Here is a 21,004-nt window from a genome sequence, read left to right on the forward strand (position 1 = left end):
CTCTCTCCCCTCTACTATTTTCTGGAGTTCATCTATTTTGTTACCCTGTTCTGATACTGTTTTAGCTTGTTCAGCCAGTTGTGTTCTTAGTTCAGCTATTTCAGCTTTCAGCTCTCTAATAACCTTTAGATAATTAATGTTTTCTTCCAGAGTCTCATTTGTTGTTTCTGCATTTCTGGTAACAATTCTTTCAAATTCTTTACTCACTCCTGTGATTATTTCCTTAACTAGTGTTTGGATGTTGACCTCATTATTCTGTGCTTCAACCTTTGGGGGGCTCTTAGCTTGATTCCTGTCCTGGTTCATTTTTCCAATATTTCTTCTTGTTGGTCTATGTTATGAGGTCCCTCTCTCAGAATTTTTCAAATAACTGATCACTATTGCTTGGATTGACTTGTGTCTAAGTAAGGTCATTAAAGGGTTCACAGCTGTGGAAATTTTCAGTAGTTTCTATATTGTTTTAATCCCTGAGTTGGAGCACATTGGCTGTGAAAGCCTCATTTGTCCTTTTTCTTCCCTGTAGGCTATGGGAGCCTGAGAACTGTTAAACTATAAGTAGGATTCTTAGCTTAACAACTGACTTCTGACCAAGAGACAAAGCAGGGTGGGGCAGAGATAATCCAGTAGTTATGCAAACAGACTCTCACAGCCCCACTGCTAGGCCATCGAGGTATAGATCTCCTGAGTTTCCTCCTTAGTTCTCTCTCCCCTGATGTCAGCACAGCACCACCACCCCACCACCCCCTCACCCCATCCCCCCGCTCCAGATTCTAAGGGTAGTAGCAATGAAGACTCACAGTTACATTTGGTGAGTCTTAGGGGAATCCTCTCCTCCCTTCAGCCATCTTTTTGTTGGAGAAACAGACAGGAGGTGGTGCCTCCACTGGTAAACTGCAGACTGTTACCAGCAACTTAATCTCTCCCTAGGCTCCTCTCTGTCCATGAGACACATGTGTTTGTAATCATCCGTGACTTGGTGGGTACCTGACGCCATTCTATTCCTGTCTTGTTTCATCCCAGGTGGTATCCTTTGGTATTCCTAGTTGACCCCAATTTGAAATATTTTCTAAGCAGACTAGAAAACCATTTTCTTTAACAAAAATCCTGATCATCTCCCTCTTGTTTTCAGTTTTTACTATTAAAAATTCATTTTTTAGAGTTAGGATTAGTTATATTGCATTCAAACTACAGCACACTACCTTATCATTGACAAAGGGCTACCTAGCCATTTTTGAAGACTTGAGTTTAAAATCTATAAGAATTTGGGGTAAAGGGGCCCCGGGTCGTGGCTCTTTGGACCATGTTTAAGGACCCCCAATTCCTATCTGCAAGGAGGAAGTTTCACTAGTGGTAAAACAGTACTGCAGGTCCCTCTCTCTCTCTCTCTGTCTCTCTCTCTCTTCCTCTTTCTCATTCTCTACTTCCCCCTCCCTTCTCAATTTCTCTGTCATACCAAATAAATAAATACTTTGTAAAAGAGAGTAACTATGAAGATGTAACAGGATTTTTGTTATTCAGCATGCTGCAGAGAGGTAAGTATAGTGTAGCAAACTGAAAAGAATAAAGACTCTATAATTAAGAAGCACAGGTCTCAGTATTGTAACCTCCAAATCAACTGCATTCTGGATGAGTGACTTTATCTGAGCTACAGTGAGATTTCTTGTCTCTCAAATGGAGTTCAGTAACAGGTGGAATTTACCATACAGGGTTTATGAAGCCCTTCTATAGATGTTAAAGGACTATATAAAATAAAGTGGCCATTACTGCTTTATATTTCTCTAAACTGTGAACTTCCAGGAGAAAACCATTTCTCACTTTGCTTTGTACCTTCTGCTTTAAACACAGTCACCTTGCACATAGTAGATGTTCATCAAGAGTGTATTAAGTGAACTAATTAATGAATCAGTCAAATAACAGAGGAGAGGTGGGTCCAAAAAGGGTGCAAGGACGAAAATATGAATTCCTCTCTACAAGGGGCTACATTACATTGCACAAGAACCCAGGTACAAGTACCCAGTCCTCATCTGCATGGGGGAAGCTACACAAGAGGTGAAGCAGGTCTACGGGTGTCTTTCTGTTTCTCTCTATCTTCTCCTCTCCCCTCATTTTCTCTGTCTTTTTTCAATAATAAATAAAATATTCAGAAGGCACATTAAACCAACCATGGAACATCTTATAACAAGACTTAAAAAGTACTTTGAACAAAGAAAGCAGAGAAACAGTTTGGGTAAATGGAAGTCAGAACAGTTTGGTATAAGAAAATCATGTTCAAACTTACTTTTATGTTGAATATACTTTCTTTCAAAAATAATCTTAGATGGAACTCAAATGTTTAAATCATCTTAAAACAATCCTGCTTCCCCTAGGGGTGGCCTAGTTATCAATATCAAGGTCCGGTTATAATTGGAACAGTTAGGAAGGATGCTTTCTTTCCCAAGCTCGTTGAGAATCTTTATTTGGGGCTTCGGAAGACTTGGGAATATGAGGGCATTCAGCTTGATATAAGATTTCAGAGTGAATATTGCTTTCCAGGCAGGAAGCACTGAGGGAGAATTGGAGGGTAGGGGAAAGGTGTGCAATTTAAAGAGAAAGTATGGAGATAGCATAATGGTGATGCAAAAAGGCCTTCATAGACTGAGACATCAAAGATTCCACTTTCAATCCCCAGCACGACCATGAGCCAGAGCTGACCAGTCCCATTTATATAGATGACAGAAGCCATAGACTATATGTTGTGATGAAGACACAAAAAAAAACACCAGTGGAGGGGGTCAGGCGGTGGCGTAGCAGGTTAAACGCAAAGCGCAAAGACCAGTGTAAGGATCCTGGTTTGAGCCTCAGCTCCCCACCTGCAGGGGAGTCACTTCATGGGTGGTGAAGCAGGTCTTCAGGTGTCTGTCTTTCTCTCCCCCTCTCTGTCTTCCCCTCCTCTCTCCATTTCTCTCTGTCCTATCCAACAATGAACAATATCAACAATAACAATAATAACCACAACTAGGCTATAATACAAGGGCAACGAAAGGGGAAGAAATGGCCTCCAGGAGCAGTGGATTCATGGTGCAGGCACTGAGCCCCAGCAATAACCCTGGAGGAAATAAATAAATAAATAAATAAATAAATAAATAAATAAATACATTAAATAAATAAACACCAATGGAAAGGTATCAGGAACAATAAGGTAGAAAGATGTCATGTAAGCCTGGTCAGTCTCACACCATTTGCCTTAACCCTCACCTGGGACCCTTCAATTTTTAATCCTTTAGATTTCCAGACAAAAGCATGTCCAAGAACATATTTCAGATCCTGCGGTCAGGGAAATGTTCCCCAATGAAACCTTAGAATTTTATTCGTCCCTCTGAAATTTGAGATGTCTTTGAATTTCATTGTATGATCCACACATAAGCTGTGAAATCAACTGAGTGATTCACACCAGCATAATATAAAAATAACAGAAATTATCACAGTACACCCCATGGAATATGGGTAAATATCTTTTTGCAAAACAATGTATTTTAGAGACATGTACACACATTGGCTGTCTATGTGTGTGCTTACAGTATAGGAATCCTTATAATTATGGCTGATGTTTAACACTTTTTGATAAATACTGTTCTTTTTTTTGACAAACACTGTGCTAAGAAACTACAGTTTATTGCTATGTAGGCCCTGTCTTCCCTTCTCCTGTTCAAATAAATGAACAAGATTAAGACATGTTGTGTTATCTTCAGAATATGCTTCAGTTTGAGAATCAGACACAGCTGAGTTCAAATTATGATTTCATTACTGTTCACTATAGAAGTATGAAATGATCTCTAAATTTTTAGAAGAGACATTTATTTCTTAATGAAATCAACAGGAAGATTCAACTAATCATTGATTTGACAATACTCACCAAGGTTGGTCCAGTTCAGAATAGAGGTAAGGAGTTTATGCAAAGACTAACAGCCCAGAGCAAGGCACAAAAGTGTCCAAATCTCCACTCACTCATTTATTAACCCATTCCTCTATCTACTGATCCTACATATATGCTTCACATATTAAGTGCCAGGATGTCTAGCAGGTACAGAAAAAACCCAAAAGACCTGGTGCATGGTCTCATGGAACTCTACTTCTATCAATAAAATTAAGATACCCAGGTCAAAGGGAGTACCATAATGTTGATAAAAAAAGACGTTTATGCCTGAAAGGTCCCCGTTTCTATCAACTCCACCCCCAGCACCACCATAATCCAGAGCTAAGCAGTGCTCTGAGGAAAAAAAAAATGATGACTGGGGTCATGTGGTAGCACAGTGGGTAAATTGCACACGACATGAAGCACAAAGACTTGCTTAAATATCCTGGTTAGAGCCCTTAGATCCCCACCTGCAGGGGGGTCACTTCACAAGAGGTGAAGCAGGTCTGCAGGTGTCCATCTTTCTCTCCCTCTTTGTTCCCTTCCTCTCTCCATTTTTCTCTGTCCTATCCAACAACAACAACATTGGAAACAATAGCAAAAACAACAACAAAGGCAACAAAATGGAAAAAAAATGGCCTCCAGGAGCAATGGGTTTATAGTGCAGGCACTAAACCCCAGCAATAACGCTGGACACACACACACACACACACACAAAATGATAACTAATTACAAACAATATAATGTATTGTTGTGCTATCATAGAAACAAATAAATGACTTAATAAAAGACATCAATAGGAAGACTTTCATAAAGAAAAGAGTTTTGTCTGAAGACACGAGCTTTAAGCTGAAACTAAACTGAAAATGGAGAGTCAGCAGGGTTAGATTGGGAAAGTGAAGAGATGCATGGGGTTCCAGACAAAAATAATTAGGATCCAAGCATAGGAACTGTAGTATAGGAGCTTAGCAAGTCTGAGAAACAGACATTTATTTTCAAGACTCAGAGGAGCAATGTTCAAATCTCAGGCATCATTAAAAACCAAAACTGAAAAGTTCTCTGACATATGTCTTCCTCTCCTTCTTATGCATATTAAATAACTAAAAAAAAACAAATATATATTTTTAAATAAAGCATAAAATAGCTCCAATCACAACTGATGAGCTGCTGAGAGGAGGGCAGGCAAGAAGGCAAGGTGGGTAATCATGAAGGTATATGAAGATGAACATTTGAGGGGTACCAGGAACACCATGTAGCTAGTAGTGGGGATACATGGGCAGGATTAAGGTAAGAGGGATGGAAAGTTGGGCAAGAGTCTCTGTGCAAAGAAGTCTGAACACAAACATAAGGCATCAGATGGCATGTTGACTATGAATGAGCTCTGAAATTTTAGAGAGCACTGCATGGGTTGATGACATTTACACAACATTCACAGGGCATACTGGGAGGGTGAGTTAATAACCCATTTCCTAGAGTTCTTTATCAATACACCAAACATGAGTTTTTACACCCTTGGGGTAACACTCACAACAATCCAAAAAAAATGGGATCACCCTGTTATAAAGTCCCTTCTGTTAATTTAGAAACTCAAAATTACTGTGTAGCAGTTTCCTGCCTGGGAGAACAAATATTGATTGCCTATTTGTCTTCAGAGATTCCTGGGTGAAGCAAGCTCATGGTGGCTATGTTGTAGCTATCCTCCGATAAGTTAGGGACCTACCCAAGGGCCACAGCATTTAAGGGAGGTGTCCTGTGCTCATCTTCCAGCACTGTCTTCCCAATGGTCTCCAGTTGGATTGTTAATCTGGTTCAGTCACTTTCCAAACTATGTGACCTTGGGCAAATCACTGAGTTCCTCTTGCTTCACTCTCCTGCTCTGTAATTCAGGGAGCCATATTAGTGCATATCTCAGAGGTCTATTGTAAGGTATAAGTGGCATAATTCATGAGAAGTTTCCAGAAAAGTGCTTATAAACAAGCCAGCTGCCATCTTCCCCATCAGCAGCAACTATAGCAGCAAAATTAGTTTCCCTGTCAACCTTTCCTGTGCCTCCCCCAGGGTCAAATATACATAGTTCTAAAGGATGGTGTAAAGGACAGCAGCTGGGCTCTTACAGACCACAGAGTCCCTTCTCCCACACTCTTCCAAGAGTCCCACTTGAGCTGAGAATTAACAAATTCCATTTAGATTACTGGACCAATGTAAGGGAAACCATGACCCCTCCCCATCTCTGTTAGAGCTACTCTAGCATCTGATACAATTTTCTTTCCCTTGTCCACACGTGTTCTGAAATGAAGTGGAAGATTATAGAGAAGCCTCTATTCTGCATCATTGCTGGGGTTCCTGTGAAGACTGACTTGATAATGAATTCAAACTATGCTAACTAGCAAAAGAAATCCAAAGAGGAAATTGTGCATATAAAATGATAGTCATAGTGGGGGTTGTATTGTTATATGGAAAACTGGGAAATGTTATGCATGTACAAACTATTTTACTTACTGTCTAATGTAAAACATTAACTCCCTAATAAAGAAATTTAAAAAATGGTACGTCACTATATGGATAAACAGCTGAAGCATCCCAGAGAACGTAAGAATAGCCAAAGTGATGACTGCTTGTGTGGAACTGTGTGAGAGAATATATGCAGACCTCCCCACACCCCAAGAGTATAAAACACATTTTAAAAGTGAATAAATAAGGCAATAATTTCCAGAATTACAAATATGTAATTTGTAATTGCAAATGGGTAATTGCACCCTTTGATACAGTGATTTTGCTTTTAAGCATCTATTTTGCAAAAATAGTCTTACACTTTGCAAAAAAAATGTGTGTCTATGTCTCTCTCTCTCTCTGTGTGTGTGTGTGTGTGTGTGTGTGTGTGTGTTTGTAAGATTCCTTACTGATTCATTGTAACTGATGAACATTCAGACTATGGTGAACTCCAGGGGGTTGTAAACTAAAAATGGTCATGTGTCACATGTTAGGCCCTATATAGTTTTCAAAAAGACTAATATTTATGGAAAGAGCTATGGAAAGATTTTATTAATATACTAACTGTAAGCTTGCTACATAATAATATATACTATTGGGAGTCGGGCAGTAGCGCAGCGGGTTAAGCGCATGTGGCACAAAGTGCAAGGACCTGCAGAGGTGTCGCTTCACAGGTGGTACGCAGGTCTGCAGGTGTCTATCTTTCTCTCCTCCTCTCTGTCTTCCCCTCCTCTCTCCATTTATCTCTGTCCTATCCAACAACAATAATAACTACAACAATAAAAAAGGCAACAAAAGAGAATAAATATTAAAAAAATTAATAATATACATTGCTGATTTTTCTCTAGTAATGTTTATTCAGATATATGCAAATATATTCTATCTGTATATGTTTATGTGTATACAAAAACTGAGACACCATAATATTAATAATATTTATGTTTGTAACCAATCTACAAGTGTATTGAGAAATGCTAGATGTATGTAAACCCAACTATTATTCTGGATTAATCTTTGATTCCTACTAGTGGGATAGGATGGAAAGACAAAGGTAGATTTTGCTCTATCCAGTTCAGACTTTCTGGGGTTCTTCTCTTTACTTTCCAATGCCTTTCTATTACAAATCCAAGTTTTTCTGTCTCAATACTAGAATAAAATTAAGAAAACCCAATTCCATTCAATCATTTTCTATCCTATCCCTTGAAAAGTGACATATTTCTTGGTCCAATTTAGTTGGTTTCCCATTCCTACTATACAGAGATGGAAAAAGAAATGTAAGGATGGATAAGCAGAACTGAAATGTAAGACTATCTATTGTATGCCAGATACCAATCATAGTGCTAACAACTCATATATAAATGACATGGCAAAATTATATGATGGAATGAGAGGCAATATTCATAAAACCTGGAACTCTCAAGGCACATGAACTAACCAGCAAGGCAGGATCACAGATACAATATTGGCACAATATCCTTAATCCACCTGCTCTGGTACAGTAGAGGTATCAGAATAGTACTGAAGAAGAATTAGGAATTACAGATCATATGGAGAACTGGGAAGTTATAGTTATATAGGGAATAGGGCATAGGACTTAGAGCTACTAACAAACTAGGACAGAGCAATCTCAGTATCTAACAGGGGGTTGGGGGCTGACAGGATAGCTCACCAGGAGAAACACCTGCTTTGTCATGCACGTGACACAGATTTGTGACTGGGCTCCATAGCACTTGAGGAAGCTTCTGTGATCTTGTGGTGTCTGTGCCTTTCTCTCTCTGTCCCTGTCAATCTGAAAACATCTGTCTGGAGTGGTGAAAGTCTAGCAATGGAGAAACGGGATGAAGGAAGGAAGGAAGGAAGGAAGGAAGGAAGGAAGGAAGGAAGGGAGGAAGGAATAGTGTCAGAAGAGTTATAACAGGTTGCATATCTGCTGAATATCAAACTTTCTCAGTGCAAGGTTAAAAAAACCTAGGGATTCAAATAGCCACTTGGTAATGAAACTTCTTCCCCTACTCTCCAGATGTTCCCTGTACCACTTGTAGTTCCAAGCTAAAAAACAGCCTGGTAAAGCTCAAGTATAATGAAGCAGTTTGAAATGTATAGTCAAATTCCAAGTGTGAAATAGGCAGATGGAATGTGCCCTTAGCTATGCGATTTCAATGGACCATGGGATTGCTTTTGAATGGACTTCCCAGTAAAAGAGGATTGAGAAAAGGTGGGGGACAAGAGAGGGAAGAGACCAAATATGATATTGAGAGAGACTCTTGTATCCCACAAGTCTCTCCACTTTGAGGGTATCTGAAGTTTTCCAGAAAAAAACTTGGTAAAGCAGTATGATGTAGGTAAGAAATCAATCTATATTTGCTGCTTCATGGCCTCTCTCCTTGGTGGATATTTATCTATTACTACTTGATGGCCCCAATGATGCTTCTTGAGTTATTATTCTCAATCTATGGCTACTTTCTGAAGGATCCTAGTATTACTCTGCTAACCCTTCTGCTTCCAGGAGTTCCCAAACTTTGAGGATAACAAGAAAGAAGGGCTGTAATTAGGAATTCTAGCCTGCATCCAAGCTTTATTTGATCTTGATTGACCAATATCAATCTTACAATCCTTCAGTCAGCATGTATGCTTAGAAAGTCTACTATAAAGCATTAGACACTGTGTGTGGAACTGGGGAAACAAAGATTGAGAACACTATCCTTGATTTCAAATTTCTCTCAGTTTAAGGGGAACTAATCATCATACAGTGTGAACAGGGATCGATCACCTCCAATAGTTGCACCTGGCTCAAGAGCTAGAGGAAGAAGAGGATCCCTTCCATAGGCTTGTTTGGGAAAGGTGCTTGTATGGAAAACAAAGCCAATCTAGGAAGACTTCATCAGGACTTGCAGAAATCTACCATTTGACACCACCAATAAAACTGCATGGAAGGCTGGCCTGCCATGTAACAATCCATTTTCCACATCAAAACAGTAAAACTAATTAAATGGGACTGCAGAAGTCTAAATTGGAGACTAAAGGAAAAGGGATTGTCTCATGTAGCTACTATCTTTGCCAAAAGAAACACGATGCTTTGGCCTGGTGGTCTTTCCCCTAAAACAACATTCTTACTCTGTCAAGGTAATCACTGAAAATTCTTTGTTTCCAAGCCCCACTGTGAAAGTGTCATAGACCATGTAAAGATGGAATAAATCCATAGGGTCTTTGTAAGGTGAGAAGTTACATGAAAACACACACACACAAATACACACACTTGGAAAGACAAGCAAATGGAGTGGTTATGGAAAAGCCAGAGGTAGAAAGGCAGAAGAGATCATGGTGGGCAGAGAAAATATGTCAGGCACTCCCAGGAAATGAGCAGATTATAATGGGTAGAAGTTAGTAAAATAGATTGAAGAGGGTTAGAAGGGTCCAGTTCAGCTGAAGGAGTTGTATGCTATAGATACATCCCTCAGGGCTCCAGTATCTATCATGTAGCAAGCCCTGGGTTAGACATTTTGCACACATGTTGTTTTTATATTTGATATTTTTCAAAATCTTTCGGTGAGGAAACAAAAACTTTTCTATGACCACCCAGTAAGGTAATGGCAGCAGAATTTGAATATAAGTCTAAATGTTTTCCAAAAATGTGCATTTATCTGTTTTCTTTTTAAAAATATTTTATTTATTTATTTATTTTTCTTGTCCTTTTAGTTTTTATCACTGTTATTATTATTATTGTTGTTGTTGTTGATGTTGTTGTTGCTGGATAAGACAGAAAGAAATGGAGAAAGGAAGGGAAGACACAGAGGGGGAGAGAAAGATAGACACCTGCAGGCCTGCTTCACTGCTTGTGAAGAGACAACCCCCCCCGCAGGTGGGGGGCCAGGGGTTCAAGCCAGTATCCTTAAGTCGATCCCTGTGCTTTGTGCCATGTATGCTTAACCAGAGAACCAGGAAAACAAATTTCAATTAGACATAAAAATACACTTTTTTTTATAAACCTTCGTTTCAAATCCACATAAAACATACTCAAGGATAGACCACATGTTAGGCCACAAAGATAGCATCAATAAATTCAAGAGCATTGAAATCATCCCAAGTATCTTCTCAGACCACATTGGAGTAAAACTAACATTTAACAACAAATGGAAAATTATTAAAAGACACAGAATTTGGAAACTAAACAACATGCTCCTTAAGAACCACTGGGTCAGAGACTCACTCAAGCAGGAAATTCAAATGTTCCTGGAAACTAATAAAAATGAAGACACAAGCTATCAAAATATTTGGGACACAGCTAAAGCAGTACTGAGAGGGAAACTTATAGCCATACAATCACATATTAAACACCAAGAAGAAGCTCAAATGAATGACCTTACTGCACACCTCAAGGACTTGGAGGAAGAGGAACAAAGGAACCCTAAAGCAACCAGAAGGACAGAAATCACTAAAGTTAGAGCAGAAATAAACAACATCGAAAATAAAAAAAACATACAAAAGATCAATGAAGCCAAATGTTGGTTCTTTGAAAGATTAAACAAAATTGACAAACCCCTATCCAGACTCACCAAACAAAAAAGAGAGAAGACTCTAATTAACAGAATTGTAAACGATGCAGGAGGTATCACAACTGACACCACAGAAATCCAGAGAATCCTGCGAAACTTCTATAAAGAACTATATGCAACCAAGCTAGAGAATCTGGAAGAAATGGAACAATTCCTAGAAACCTATGCACTTCCAAAACTGAACCAAGAAGAACTACAAAATCTAAATGCACCAATCACAGACAAAGAAATTGAAACCATTATTAAAAATCTCCCCAACAACAAAAGTCCTGGACCAGATGGCTTCACAAACGAATTCTACAAAACTTTCAGGAAACAGTTAATACCCATACTTCTTAAGCTATTCCATAAGATTGAAGAAACAGGAATACTCCCTTCCACCTTTTATGAAGCCAACATCACCCTGATACCAAAAGCTGATAGGGACAGAACAAAAAAGGAAAACTACAGACCAATATCTCTGATGAACATAGATGCCAAAATATTAAACAAGATCTTGGCCAACCGGATACAGCAACACATCAAAAAGATTGTTCATCATGACCAAGTGGGATTCATCCCAGGAATGCAAGGCTGGTTCAACACCCGTAAGTCAATCAATGTCATTCACCACATCAATAAAAGCAAAGCCAAAAACCACATGATTATCTCAATAGATGCAGAGAAAGCCTTTGACAAAATCCAACACCCGTTCATGCTCAAAACTCTATAAAAAATGGGAATAGATGGGAAATTCCTCAAGATAGTGGAGTCTATATATAGCAAACCTACAGCCAACATCATACTCAATGGACAGAAGCTGAAAGCATTCCCCCTCAGATCGGGGACTAGACATGGCTATCCACTGTCACCGTTACTCTTCAACATAGTATTGGAAGTTCTTGCCATAGCAATCAGGCAAGAGAAAGAAATCAAAGGAATACAGATTGGAAGGGAAGAAGTCAAGCTCTCACTATTTGCAGATGATATGATAGTATACATAGAAAGACCTAAAGAATCCAGTAGAAAATTACTGGAAGTTATTAGGCAATATAGCAAGGTATCAGGCTACAAAATCAATGTACAAAAATCAGTGGCATTTCTTTATACAAACACTAAATCTGAAGAAGAAGACATCCAGAAATCACTCCCATTTACTGTTTCAGCAAAATCAATCAAATACCTAGGAATAAAGTTGACCAAAGAAGTGAAAGTCTTGTATGCTGAAAACTATGAGTCGCTACTCAAGGAAATAGAAACTGATACCAAGAAATAGAAAGATATCCCATGCACATGGATTGGAAGAATAAATATCATCAAAATGAATATTCTCCCCAGAGCCATATACAAATTTAATGCAATACCCATCAAAGTTCCACCAAGCTTCTTTAAGAGAATAGAACAAACACTACAATCATTTATCTGGAACCTGAAAATACCTAGAATTGCCAAAACTATCTTAAGGAAAAGAAACAGAAATGGAGGCATCACACTCCCAGACCTTAAACTATATTATAAAGCTATCATCATCAAAACAGCATGGTACTGGAACAAAAATAGGCACACAGACCAGTGGCACAGAATTGAAAGCCCAGAAGTAAATCCCAACACCTATGGGCATCTAATCTTTGATAAGGGGGCCCAAAGGATTAAATGGAAAAAGGGGGCTCTCTTCAACAAATGGTGCTGGGAAAACTGGGTTGAAACATGCAGAAGAATGAAATTGAACCACTTTATCTCACCAGAAACAAAAATCAACTCCAAATGGATCAAAGACCTAGATGTCAGACCAGAAACAGTCAAATACTTAGAGGAAAACATTGGTAAAACACTTTCCCACATACACCTCAAGGACATCTTTGATGAATCAAACCCAATTGCAAGGAAGACTAAAGCAGAAACAAACCAATGGGACTACATCAAATTGAAAAGAAACTATTAAAAGAAAGAAACATCCAAAGAAACTATTAAACAATCAGAGAGACCCCTCACAGAATGGGAGAAGATCTTCACATGCCAGACATCAGAAAAGAAACTAATCACCAAAATATATAAAGAGCTCAGCAAACTTAGCACCAAAAAAGCAAATGACCCCATCCAAAAATGGGCAAAGGATATGAACAAAACATTCACCTCAGAGGAGATCCAAAAGGCTAACAAACATGTGAAAAACTGCTCTAGGTCACTGATTGTCAGAGAAATGCAAATTAAGACAACACTAATATACCACCTCACTCCTGTAAGAATGGCATACATCAAAAAGGACAGCAGCAACAAATGCTAGAGAGGATGTGGGGACAGAGGAAACCTTTTACATTGCTGGTGGGAATGTAAATTGGTACAGCCTCTGTGGAGAGCAGTCTGGAACTCTCAGAAGGCTAGACATAGACCTTCCATATGATCCAGTAATTCCTCTCCTGGGGTTATACCCCAAGGACTCCATAACACCCAACCAAAAAGAGGTGTGTACTCCTATGTTCATAGCAGCACAATTGATAATAGCTATAACCTGGAAGCAACCCAGGTGCCCAACAACAGATGAGTGGCTGAGAAAGCTGTGGTATATATACACAATGGAATACTATGCAGCTATCAAGAACAATGAACCTACCTTCTCTGACCCATCTTGGACAGAGCTAGAAGGAATTATGTTAAGTGAGCTAAGTCAGAAAGATAAAGATGAGTATGGGATGATCCCACTCATCAACAGAAATTGACTAAGAAGATCTGATAGGGAAACTAAAAGCAGGACCTGATCAAATTGTAAGTAGGGCACCAAAGTAAAAACCCTGTGGTGAGGGGTAGACATGTAGCTTCCTGGGCCAGTGGGGGGTAGGAGTGGGTGGGAGGGATGGGTCACAGTCCTTTGGTGGTGGGAATGGTGTTTACGTACACTCCTAGCAAAATGTAGACATATAAATCAGTAGTTAATTAATATGAGAGGGGGAAAATCAATTGTATGTCTCAAAGTTTCTCAAAACACAAACTGAATCTTTTTAATATATAGGCTGTGTATTTGATATGCGGACTCTCTCAAAAGCCTAGACCAAGTAGATTAGAAGCATCCAATAGCACAGCTATATACAAGATACTGGATACTGTACAGCAAACCATAACAAAAGGACTTTTCAAAGTTAACCCAATTAACAAATAATGTGATGATAACATTAACTATCGATTGTCTTTTTGAACCCTAAGACAGCAGGAACCTCACATCTCCACTATAGAGCCCCTACTTCCCCCAGTCCTGAAACACTTGGATAGGGCCCACTTTCCCGTATGCGTCTCCCAATCCAAACCAAATAATATTGCATCCGCCGATCACAACCTAACCAACGCAACGATTGCCACCTCAACATGCTTCACCTCAGACTGTGTCCAGAGACTTCACGTGTGGAATGACAACCCTTCAGCTTCATTACTCGGGTGAGACCTTTCTTTTCATAGTATACTCTAATTACATCTCAGGTGGTTCACTTTCTAACAAAGTCCCAAAACCTAGATATACATCAGTTTCTGTGAGAGAGAGCTTATGTGTACACGTATCCATAAACTACTGCAAAATATATACCTGAAAGCAGAAGTACACTAGAGTTTGCAGTGAGTACCTCCCTAACACTTCCTCTCCACTATTCCAAGCTTGGGATCCATGATTGCTCAACAAATTGTTTGGCTTCGTATGTTAACTCTCTTTTCAATCACCAGGTTCCAGATGCCACCAGGATGCTGGCCAGGTTTCCCTGGATTGAAGACCCCACCAATGTGTCCTGGAGCTCAGCTTCCCCAGAGACACACCTTACTTGGGAAAGAGAGAGGCAGACTGGGAGTATGGACCGACCAGTCAACGCCCATGTTCAGCGGGGAAGCAATTACAGAAGCCAGACCTTCTAGCTTCTGCAACCCTCAACGACCCTGGGTCCATGCTCCCAGAGGGCTAGAGAATGGGAAAGCTACCATGGGAGGGGGTGGGTTATGGGGATTGGGTGGTGGGAATTGTGTGGAGTTGTACCCCTCCTACCTTATGTTTTTGTTCACTAATTCTTTCTTAAATAAAAAATAAAAAAAAAAGAATACACTTTTTTTTTTGAGGAAATGCTTTCTAATGGCAGTGTCTGGAAAGATGAGTTTTCTCTTAACTAGTGAGAAGATCATCAGGGAAGGTAATCAAGGGGCACTGGAGAATTGCAGCCAAAGTAGTTGAACTATAACCCTCATAACTCTCAAACTCCATTTTTAGGAAAACTGATATTATTTTCTGTCTTTAATCATTATTGAAGATGCAAAATTCACAGTCCGATAACCCAAAATGGCTTAGCCAGGAAAACATGAACTGTATTCTCAATGGTCAAGCTTTTTATGCCCCATTCCAAACTCCCTTGGAAAACCCAATGGAAGGTAGAATGTAATATGGAGGACTCACCTTTCTTCTCAAAGTCTCCTTTGTCTTCCCCTGACCGGCCTAGGCTGTCCAGAGTGTGGGTCACCTGGCTGCCGAATTCATCCTCCCTGGAGACATGGTTGGCCCGCCTGGGTGGCTCCTCATCCTCTTCATAGTCATAGTCATCCAGGATGGGGGTCTCCCTGATGGGCACCCCAATAACAGAATTGTGGGCTTGTAGCCTGGAGGAGCGGAAGCTTTCACGGGCCTGTGGACCCAGCAGCACTGATGGGATGTAGTGGATCTCATGAGTGGCTTCTGTGCTTGCACTCTTCTGGGGAATTCTGCGACGCTTCTGCCAGCGCCTCTGGGCATACAGTGCCACAGTGAATACCAGCATCAGCAGCAACAGCGCAATGAGGCCACCCTGAATCAGGAAGAAAGGAATGATAAGCAAATGGACCACTGTTCTTCAGGCTGGATTTCTGGAATTGGTTCTTCTGTTCACCACACTCAGACCAGATCTTTGGTTTCAAAGTTCACACCGCTGACTGGATGATGGCACATCCAGTAAAACACACATCTTTACATGAGCAAGGGTCTGTCTGAGTTTAAGTCCCTACTCCCCACCTGCAGGGAAGAAGCAGTATTGGCAGCTGTCTATCTTTCTCTCTTACTCACCGTCACCCTTTCTGCCAGAGATGAATTTCTCTCTGTCTCCATGCAAAAACTGAATGAAACTAAAAAACAAAAGCTACTAGGAACAGTGGATTTATGTGTGCATAGAACCCCAGCAATATCCCTGGTAGCAATAATTAAAAAAAAAATGATGCATCTAACTAAAGTACACAAAGTCCCAGGGTGTCTAGCCAGGCTTTGAAACCAAACAGATGCTGTTTGGAAACCTAGCTTTCTCATCAACAAACTGTCACCTTGGGCAAATTACTTGATGTCTTTGAGCCCTGCTTTTCACAATGAGTGAAAATTCCTACCTTCCTGCTTGAGGCTCTGAGCTCCCAGGTAAATCCACAGTACCACCATAAACCAGAGCTGAATGGTGCTCTAGTTTCTTTCTCTTGTAAATCGTATATGTATATGTATGTTTGCATTCACAAGGAGCAAATGAGATGGCTAACAGCTACCTCAGAACAATCTAGAAGAAGTAATAATAACAGGCAGAGTTATGGCTTCACACAGGTCAGAGTATGAGTCTTATTTTCACTCTATCCCTTGCAGCATGAGTGACCCAAGGACTTTTGCTAAAATTATCTCTTTCCTATTTCACATCTCTGATGATATCTCTAAGAGCTCAAGAGACAGGAGCTTTTCTTCAATTCTGTTGCAAATGCAATGTAGCACTATGAAGTCAAATACAATTTCTACACTATTTCTGTGTTTTCTTCACTCTCAGAAATACTCTTATTTTAAGGTTGGTTTGCAATGAGAGAGTGAGAACAAAGTCGATTATTATTAAATATTTGCTGAATGAATGAAAGAATAGGGAAAGGTACCTTTCTATCACTCATTAAAAATTAAGGCAAATTTAGGACTGGGAGGTGACTCAACCAGGTGCATTTCCGTACACAAGGACCTAGATTCAAGCCGCCACTTCTCACCTGCAGGGGAGTTCAGAAGTGATGGGGGAATGCTGCAAATCTTTCTCACTCTATCTTTCAAAAAAAAAAGTGTGGGTGGTGGGGTAGGGTCACCAGCCACTGTGGAGTCTTTGTGTAGGCACCAAGCCCCAGAAATGACATTAGTGGCAAAGAAAAAAAAAGTCTAAGGCAAATCTAGTTGAAGCTTTTTTTTTTCTTTCCTTATATATTCAACAAGTAAATATTTGATTGAATCTGCATGTCATATGTTAAGCTGAAATGGCCCAACGTGTTTATCAACAAATCTGGCATAATTCATGAAATTCATGAATCACCCTACTCTTTGAACTCTTTATGGACAAGAGTATTCACCAAACATGTCTTTATTCCCCACAGAACCTGCTAAGGTCTTGAGGTAGAAGATTTGCATTCTTGTCACTACCCTTCTTTCACTCAGCGCCAAAAGTACTTCACCTTCAGTGAACAAAGTTCAGCCCCTTCCCTATCTCGCATACACAGTTATGCACCACTTAAGGAGGGAGATACCTTCTGATAACTGCATCTTTAGGCAATGTTGCCATTGTGCAAACATCACAGAGTTTAATTATACAAACCTAGATGTAGTGTCTACCGTACACCTACGCTAAGTGGTATCTTGTATTAGAATCACTATTATATATGTTGTTTGCTGCTGTCAGAGAATACTTTGTTGAGCTCCTGCTGTGTAATCACTGGAGACTGAAAAGCTGACCCTTGTATAAGGAAGGGTAGCAAAATAAACCAAGAGATTCAGAGACTGAGATTGTGAGTAGTAAACAAAATCTAAGTAATTATTTGTGTGCTTATTTTGTTCACGTATTATTGTTGTTTGATTTTTGTTTTAATCTATAAAGCCTGTACTCTTTCAACCATGCTTTGTGGTTTACTGTTCTTCTTTGACTTTGATTTTTTATGGTAAATGTGAGGCTGACAAGATAGATTACATGACTAATGAAATTTTTTAAAAAGACAGATCATATGGGTTATGCACCTGATTTGTCATGGGTATGACCCAGCTTCAAGTCCAACCACCACCAGACTATCAGTGAGCTTCCATTCTGTGGCCTTTCTTTCTGTTTCTCTTTCTCTGTAATTCTACGTAGGAAAAAATTCCAGTGACAAAAATAACTAACTAAATAAATAAAATAAAATAATTAAATAAAAGGTAAGGGTGTTTCTAATTATTGCCTGTATTAACATCAAGCAAAGATGACAGATATTAAAACTGAAATATATCATCCTAGAGCAAAGCAGAATTGATAACTACTGTTAGAATACCTGTTTGGGGATGGCTGGTCTATAGCTTGCCCAACTATAAGTTTGAGCCACTCATTCCCAATTTGGAACACAATGCAAAGGACCAGCTTCACAAGTAGTGTAGTGGTGTCCCCCCTTTCTTTCTCTCTCTCATCCTCTGTTAGAAAAAAATAAAATAATTATTCCAGCCAGGTCAGTGGAACTGCACAAGCATGAAAACCTGTGGGAAAAGGAGAAGAAGAGAGGGAGAGAGAGAAGGAGGAGGAGGAGGAAGAGGTGGAAGAGGAAGAGAAGAAGAGAAGAATATTAGTTTGGGCCAAGAAGAATATTATTCAGTAAAGTGAGTCAGCTTTTCCAGTGGCTCAACTGATATTAGAACACACAATCGTGTTCTTTTTGCAAGGTCCTCTACTCCCTAAGCCAGATCTATCAATTTCACTAAGGACGGGGAGTGGGAGGATAAGTGAGCTAAGAGGTAGCCAGCTATGCAGGGATGAATGATAACCCTGCCTTGGTTTAGACAGTGAGTTACTGCAGGGTTCTCAGCAAGGTTTCTTTGGCTGTCAGAATTTAAGGACAAATATACAAACTCAACAAAGCTATACTTGTGTGTATATTTAAGTCTGTATGTGTGTGAGTGTGTGTGTTCAGTCTGTCAAATATATGTCAGATAGGGGTATATAAAGTTTATCTCCTCTGGAGCCCTAGAAAAATGACAACAGATTGTTTTTTCCTTCTACAGAACATGCAATAGTTATTGTTCTGTGCTGAGAAATCATATGTGACATGATATTACTTGTCAGTTTTGAGCATCAGTGCTAAAAAAGAAGAACAAGGGGCTGGGAGAAAGCTCACCTGACAGAGCATACACTTCAACATGCATGAGGAACTGGATTTGGGGACTGCAAAATAGCTGCCTTGTTATGTTTGCATCCCAGTTTTGAGACCAGTCCCCAACAGGGTCAGTGATATGGTCTATTTCACACTTTTCTTTGTCATTTTCTTTGTCTAAAAAGTCATTCTAGATAACCTGCTTCAACTTTTCCCATTCCGGGTGTCTCGCTGGCTTTGAGGTCCAGGCCCTGTCTGGCTTAACCCCTCTTATTTCCAGTTCCGTATTTTGTATGGATAAGGGATATTTGACCTTATGATCTACCAAGACTGATATTAATAAGGGAAATACAAGGTCCAACCAACTCCATTCTTCCATATTCCTTCCCCTCTACCAGCCACTGCCACCCAAAGTCAGTTCATACATCCACATGTGAAGCTCTTGAAAGGCAGGCAGTCCCATTCTTGGCCTCTAAGGCAACAACTCAAGAGTGGCATCCTGGAATAGCAGCAAAGAGCTGTCCTACCATGATATGGTTTTAGAATAGGTTACTGAGAAGTGGTGTGATCTTTGATAGATTACCTATCAAGAGCAGCTGATTTTATTCTGCCAGTTTACTTTAATGTTGATGACTAAATAAAGGAATGAATGGTGAACTGTACTTGATCTACTGTACTTGAATGCCAATTCTGCAAAACTCGTCTCTAGTTTCCAAATCCTTCCAAATTTGGAACAAACATTTGACATATATGGCTCCATTTTACTTTACAGATAGGAATGTTAACCATTGTTTCTTATGGTAATGGAGGGAACTGAGGCACAGAGACAAGGGCTGCTCACCCAGGTTAGCACCTCTGTAAGTCAAATTACCTTCAGCATAAGGAGAGCTGGGGAAATCACATCACTGTTTTGCAAAAGACTTTAATGCTTGAGGTGCTGAGCTCCCAGGTTAAATCCCCAGCACCATTATAAGCTAGAACAGTGTCCTTGTGTCACACTCTCATAAATTATATACAAATATGTATATGTGTGTTACATATATTAAAATATATATCCATATATTCATGAGGAGTAAATGAGGGGGGTAGTGGCCCCCTCAGAACAATCTAGAATCAGAATAAGGAAAAAAAAAATAAGGAAAGAACAGTGGAGACTCAGTGAATTGAGAGGCTCTGAGCATATAAGAAAAGGTTCTGATTCCACGTTTATTCTGGGTGACCTTGACTTTCCTAGGCTCTCTGAAGACCCCTCTGCAAATTATAATTGGAAATACATGCAGTATTAGAGCACACAGGGCCATGGCATGTGGCTTTTTAAAAGTTTCCTATTGGATGGGCAAATGGTGGTGGCATAGTTGGTAAAGCACACATAGTATCAAGCTCAAGGACCCAGGTTCAAGCCCCTAAACTCTATCTTCAGGAGATAAGTTACATGAGCAGTGGAGTAGAACTGCAGGAATCTCTTCTCCTCTATTTTCCCATCCCTATCTGTCTATCTATCTATCTATCTATCTACCTATCTATCTATCTATCATCTAGGGTTATTCATAGGGTTTTCATAGGGTTATTGCTAGGGTGCTGGGGTTTTCTTTTTTATTTTTTTCTCCAGGGTTACTGCTGGGGCTCAGTGCCTGCACTATGAATCCACTGCTCCTGGAGGTCATTTTTCCCATTTTTTGTTGCCCTTATTGCCCTTGTTGTTGTTGTTATCACTGCAATTGGATAGGACAGATAAATTGAGAAAGGAGGAGAAGACAGAGAGGGCGAGAGAGAGATAGACACCTGAAGACATTGTGAAGACCACCTGTGAAGTGACCCTCTTTCAGGAGGGGATCCCATGGCTCAAACTGGGGATCTGTATACCTGTCCCTGCGCTTCATGCCATGTGCATTTAACCTACCACACTACTGCCAGGCCTCCATTGCTAGGATTTTCTGCCTGCACTATGAGTCCACTACTCACAATGGTCATTTATCTTCTCTCTTTTTTC

At 39.9% G+C, this 21,004-nt stretch overlaps 1 protein-coding gene across 4 annotated transcripts in view; it reads right to left on the minus strand.

Annotated features, from left to right (window-relative positions):
* ASTN2 (astrotactin 2) overlaps nt 1-21,004 on the minus strand; it is a 1,286,255-nt gene that overhangs the window by 1,011,996 nt on the left and 253,255 nt on the right. For all 4 annotated transcript variants that reach the window (XM_060200048.1, XM_007521936.3, XM_060200047.1 and 1 more), the window contains one exon: nt 15,335-15,719. In XM_060200048.1, coding sequence (XP_060056031.1) covers nt 15,335-15,719 — 385 coding nt within the window. The remainder of the gene's footprint in view (nt 1-15,334; nt 15,720-21,004) is intronic.

Source organism: Erinaceus europaeus, chromosome 10 (assembly GCF_950295315.1).
Source record: "Erinaceus europaeus chromosome 10, mEriEur2.1, whole genome shotgun sequence".
NCBI classification, from domain to species: Eukaryota; Metazoa; Chordata; class Mammalia; order Eulipotyphla; family Erinaceidae; genus Erinaceus; species Erinaceus europaeus.